Source organism: Ichthyophthirius multifiliis (assembly GCF_000220395.1).
Source record: "Ichthyophthirius multifiliis unplaced genomic scaffold scaff_1120509251400, whole genome shotgun sequence".
Classification (NCBI taxonomy): domain Eukaryota; phylum Ciliophora; class Oligohymenophorea; order Hymenostomatida; genus Ichthyophthirius; species Ichthyophthirius multifiliis.
In genome coordinates, this window is record NW_004085910.1 from 185,773 (window position 1) to 192,458 (window position 6,686).

The window sequence follows — 6,686 nt, forward strand, 5'->3', positions numbered from 1 at the left end:
TCACCTAAAACAGGTACCTAAGTTAATTTCTCCTAGTACTGTATTAAATGCACAATCTTTAACACTAATCATTTCTAAATAATTAAAACAAACTGGACAAGCGATTCTTGAAAAGTTTTAACATGTAAAAAGTAGACTTGGGGCATCCGTCTAATGGTTGCTATAAAGGCCATATATTCCGCTGATTTTGAGTCTAAAATAACCATAATAAGCATTAAATATCATATAAAGTAAAGGAATTAGAGTTATAATCTAAATCTTTAAAACATCATAATTATATTTATTTAAAAAATCCTTTACAATATTACCAAGTATGGAAATTTCCTTAAATGAATAAAGACTGGCTTCTGAAATTAGCAAAACAAAACTCATAATCGTTAATAAAATAGCCCAAATATATTTAAAAATAGGCCTTACTTAACAATTCCAATACCATTCAATTTTACTTATAAGTTAAGCATTTTTTCCTATTTTAGGATCTCTAAGGCTTGACTCAATAACTTTATTTGGATTTTTTTCATTTGCAATAACATCTTAAAGCCAAAATGAAGATTTTAAATGGCTTTTCCATTTATTTTTTGATCTTTTAACTTCTTTCAAGTTTCTTTTTATTTTTGTTCTAAGAATTGCTACACTATCAAGTGAATAGTTAATTTTGTATAAATTTTCGTTTGTTTTTTCTATTTCTTTTATATTTTATTATAATTCTACTAATATATCTTTTGGTAATAAATTTGTTATATTATCGCAATACTCTAGTATTTCTTAAGAATCTGAATCATCTTTTTAATTCTCTTTTTCAACTTTTTTTATTAGAAGAACCTGCTTTGAATGATTTAATAATTTTTCTACTGATTCATTTTATTCATTTTTTATCATTTCTGCTTTAAAATATAAATAAGCCATTTAAAGTTTTAGTTATGCAGTTCTCCAATGCGCTCTTGGTACTTATACTAAAGAATATCCAAAAAGTAGCATAATTTCAAATAATCCCCAGCAATTTGCCATACTTCTGAGAAATTAAACAAGTCCATATTATCTCATTAAACCACAATAACGTAAGATAGAAATTAAAATTACTGCAACTATGCCTATAACTATATAAAACTTTAAATTTTCTATTATTGAATATTTTAGCTTTCTCCACCATTTCAAATAACCGGATTCTTAGTAACATTATATTAATGGAATCAATAGCCAACATAAAAATGTAACAGCCCAATAATAATAAATATATATATGCTATAATTTTATAAATGCATAATCTTCATGTCTTTATATATTATTAATTTCCATTCTGATTTTTATATATATGTCTAATGGTAATAATAGTATCATGCCGAATATTATAAATAAATCAATAAATACTACTATCTTTACTATTAATGTAACTTCTTCATTACTATAATACCATATGAACCATATGATAAATACAGATAAAAATATAAATTCTAATAATGTTATTATATACATTTATATAAAAATATTATTTTATTTATCTTTTCTGTTTGTTTTTGTTTTTTATTTTACTTTTATTTTATGCCTTTATTTACTATATTTTATTTTATTTATTTAAATTGTAATTAAAAAAATATAAAATAAAGGTATATTATTATTTTTAAATATTTTTATATAATATTTATTTTTAATTTAATAATAAAATTTATGATAAATAATAATTATTATTGTTATTATTATTCTATTTTTATAATAGAATATAACAATATTAAAATTTGATATAAATTCTATTTCTAAGATTTATTATATTGTCTTCTCTTGGAAATTTTGATATAAATAATTTTTGTTATCTTAAATTTTAATATAATAAATATTATTAAAAAATATTAAAAAGCATATTTATATATTATATGTAACATATAAAAATTAATTAATAAAAATAATACAAACTTAATAATTTTATTTTTATCAGAATGAAAAATTAAATTTTTATTTTCAATATAAAAATTATTAAATACCTTTAATATTTGAAATCATTAATAAAGTTTCTTATTTTTTTAAAAAATAAAATAATTTTTAAATATATATAACTAAATATTTATTTTGAAAATTTGGTTAAGTTGAAACTTAATTAAATAAGACTTGTCATAATTTTTTAAAATAATAAAAATTATAGATATAAATAAATAGAAATTTTTAATATTATTTTCATATATAAAATTTATCTATATTAATATATTTTAGTAAAATATTAGTGTTATATTACTTTAAATAAAATTTTAATCTTATTTAAAAAAAAAAAAAAAAATTATAAATATAAATATAAATATAAATATATAAAAAAATTTAGCTAATGATTTTTTATTATTAAAATAATAAGAAAGATATCTAAAATATTAAAATAAGTTATAGCAATATATTTACATTTACAATGAATGTATAAATAAGTTTGAATAACTAAAGTTCAAGTAATGTTACTAATTATTATAAACAATTGAATAAAATCCTGAAGAAATATTTTTTTTAAATATTCAAAAAGAAAAGAAATTACTAATAAACTACTATATAATACTAATGAAAACATTATATAAATTAAACCATATTTCCGATTGTATAAAATATCAAATAAACTATTTAAACTATTTCCTGAAGTAGTAACAAAAGGTGAATATATATTGTATTAAAAATTGAGTAAATTAAGCTTTTGTAGAAATACAAAGCCTATACAATATATTGAAAAACTTAATTTTGAAAATCAGTACATTTAAAGTTTGATGGAATAATTAAATAATTTCTTAAAAGGTAATAGTATAAATGCAATAGGAAACCTTAACTAAATTCTTAATGTTATTCCATTACATTATAAACTAGAAGCTCAATATATTTTAGCATATTGCTTTTTTGATTTAGATAGTTATATTCTTTGTTAAAAGTATTTATAATAAAATGTTGAACTTTATGAAAATGATTATAAAATCAAACTATGTAAAATTTCAAATGAATTAAATAAATCTTACAATATAAACTATATGAAAATTACTTTATAGCTAATTGAAATATTAAAAGACTGCAAGGAATAAAAATATGATTAATTTATTGTTGAATATATTAATAATATTTTTAAGTTCAAAAAGGCTGATAATATTATTTAGCACATTGACTAAGATTTTTTTTTTTAATTAGTTTTAACTATTGTTCTTTACAAACCTTAATATATTGAAAAAGACTTAATTAAACTTAGCAAATTCATTTAAAGCAAAAACAATAAATATCATATTATTAATGAATTTTATCTATTTAATTTATAATTTATTATTTATAAAAAATTCCTTTAGTAAGATATTTAATATTAAAAAAAGATTTAGCATTGGGATTTATATTTATGAATATGAGTATAAATACGAAAAAAAAAAAATTAATTATTTATATATAAAATATAAGAAAGTTATTTAAGTCTTTAAACTTTAAATTTTAAAATTTACCTCTCTGTTAATTTATTTGTTTGTTTTATAATATTTTTAAATTTTATAAATTGTTTATGTTATATTTAGTTATATTTATTGGAAAATTTTAAACTATAATTAAATTTAGTCCAAATTTTAAATTATTATTCTTAACTTAAAATTAATTAAAACAAATTATATATTAAAACAATATAACTTAAAAATATTTTATTATTTAAAATAATAAGTTCAAAAAATAAACTTTTTATCTAAATTTATTGTTAATTAAAATTAAATTACATTTCATATTTTAGTTAAGAATTCAGATTTATACAATATTATTATTTTCATTTGAGTATTTTTTATAATAATAAGCGATAATTAAATAAGGATAAAGCATTAAAATCCATCCTAAAATAATATCCCAAAATGGATACTCACTTCCTCTTTTTATTTATAAATAAATGGCTAAAACAGCCAAAATACTCATAGAAAAAGTCACAACATATTTAAGCAAAAACAAAAATTCTTTCGGAGTTTTTTCTCCAACGTTTTTCAAAATTTTATATTCAACACTACCCCAATCATATATCCAAAAAAAAAAGCCAACTTAGATTCCAACTGCAGCAATAAGATTAACCCCAACTCCATAATTATCAAAAAAACTTAGATAGTAAAATCCACTTTATCTACAATAAATAAAGCCAAGTGAGACAACAAAAAAGCAAATAGCTCCCCTAATACCTCTTGGAGTTACTTTTTAAGTAATTTTATCTTTCTTTTAGTAAATTATTTCTTCCATAACGACATTTGAAATACAATCCAAAAACGTAAATAATGTATCAATACCTATAATTATTAAAATAAAGAAAAAAACTATTGCAAAAAAATTAGAAAAAGGCATATATGTTAATGCAGTAGGGAAAATTACAAAGGCTAATTCTGGTCCATTCAAAGGGATTTCACTAATAGAAATATTTGCAATTTTACTAATATAACCCATAAAACAAAACACAACTAATGAGGCGAGAAATCCACATAATATCGTTAATGAAGGGATTATTATGGAAACTTATTTTATTTTTTATGTTTAAGGACGAAAACTTCCTTAAAATATTAAAGCAGCACATCCAAATCCTAATTAAAAAATGACTTAATTAGCTGCATCTACCCATACTTGTATTTTAAATAATTTAGAATAATCAGGATTAAATAAATATTTTATGCCTAATTAAGATCCATCTAAAAATAGTCCTCTTATTAATAAAATCATTAATAATACAAAAGGAGATGAAGTTGTTATGATTGCGATTTTTCCAGAAAGTTATACACCTTTCTATATACATAAGAATACTAGAATTTAAGAAAATACATAACATAAAAATAAATACCAAACCATATTTCCGAATTCATTTATATTATTAGATGCATTTAATACTTCTTTATAAAAATAATCCTTTTTTGTTTATTTTTATATATTAATTTATTTTTTATTAAATACTTTATTCCATGGTTATTATGATATATTAATATTATCAATTTTCCAAGGTAATGGTAATTAAAAACTTTCCCATAAAAAATATATTAAATAAGCTAATATTAAATTGTAATATGTAGACATTGTTAATGCATTTATAACTGGTAAAAAGCCTAATCCTTTCCATTTTTTATGTATCTTGTTTTTTTTTTTCATTTTTTTTTTCGTTTTTTTTTTTTTTACTTATTAATATATTTAAGGAGGAGTTTTTAAATAAGTCTAACCCATGGCAGTTTCAAAATAAAATGAAGGAATTCCGATAGTTATAAATATTATTATGTAAGGAATGAAAAATACACCGCCCCCGTTTTTAAATATTAAGTATGGAAAACGCCAAATACTTCCTAATCCTGTTAGATATCTTAATACACTTAATATATATTCTTTTTTATTTAAATATTTTTCCCTTTCTTCGGTTTCTGTTAAAGATTATTTTTCTGAATTTCTCTCACTATCATCTTTAAAATTTCCATACCAATTAGAATAGCTTTAATATTCTGGTTTGAATATTAAACTTAAATCATTATTCATTTAATAATTTTTTGTATTTACTATTTTAATTTTTTTTAAAAAAAATATATTTATTTATATTTTATAAAAATTAAAAATAAAATTGATTTTTTTTATTATTAAATTTTTTTATTTTTTTTATATGAAATTTATAATAATATACACATTATAAAAATAGTATTATTTAATTTTTGTTATTTAAAAATAAATAATTTTAATGATTACAGTAAAATTTCATTTGATTAAATTACTGACACATCAAACATTTTTCTTTCTAAAGATTTTTTTTTTTTAATAAATAACTATAGTATTTAAATAATTATTTTAATTATAATTTTAATATTACTTTTTTTAATTTTTATTATCTAAAATTTTTTAAAAGTTTATATTTTATTATATTTTTAAATAAATATATAAATTTATTATATTTTTAATTAAATAAATATAAACTCAATTATATTTTTTCTTTTTTTATTTAAATAAAAAAATTGTTAATTTACAATTTATGGAAATATAATTTTTATTATTTTTCTTATAGATCAAGTTACACCCTTTTTTTTTTAGGTCAGAAATATTTATACTATATTCATATTTAAAATAGCAAAAAATAAATTAAATCAAAATGGTTTTATTTAATAAGAATTTAAAATATACTAATATAAAATAATAATATTTAATTATTTTCTATTACAAAAGAATAAATTATTTAATACTTATAATATATTATTAAGATAAATATCAATTTTAAATTTAATATTTTTTTAATAATATTATAAAATAATTTTTATAAAATTAAAATTTTTTAATTATTTTTTATTAATGAAAACATAGTTTCAATTATAAAAACTAAAGTTTAATTTAAAAATTTTCAAATTAAATTTTTTAATTTATTAAGAAATTTATAATAGTTATTATTATAGTGTATTTTTTTTCTTCTTTCTATTTAATATTTTTTTTTTGTTATTTTACTTCTTAAACATAATTTTCTTATAAATTAAGTAATAGTTATGATTGTTATTTTTGTTTATTAATTTATTAAAATTCGATTCTAAACTTAATTTAATTTAAATTAAAATTTAATTTACTAAGCAATTAATTACTCTTTTATATTTTAATATATTTAATTAAAATTTTTATAAAAAATTATAATTAATATAAATATTCATCAAAAATACTAAAAAATAGTATTAAACATTTGATTTTTAAATAAATATATATAAATTATATTATATAATGCT

At 17.2% G+C, this 6,686-nt stretch overlaps 1 protein-coding gene across 1 annotated transcript, besides 4 other annotated features; it reads right to left on the bottom strand. All coding sequences in view use genetic code 6, as the record gives it.

Moving 5' to 3' along the window:
- On the bottom strand, positions 1-372 carry IMG5_196720 (LMBR1-like conserved region family protein, putative; the record flags this gene model as incomplete). The annotated part of the gene is made up of 1 exon (XM_004024237.1): positions 1-372. The coding sequence occupies one exon, from the start codon at positions 370-372 to the stop codon at positions 1-3; it is 372 nt and encodes a 123-aa protein (XP_004024286.1).
- Positions 373-2,267: 1,895 nt separating this feature from the next.
- Positions 2,268-2,295: a microsatellite.
- A 2,786-nt stretch (positions 2,296-5,081) lies between these two features.
- Positions 5,082-5,115: a microsatellite.
- A 722-nt stretch (positions 5,116-5,837) lies between these two features.
- Positions 5,838-5,912: a microsatellite.
- Positions 5,850-5,912: a microsatellite.
- Positions 5,913-6,686: the final 774 nt, after the last annotated feature.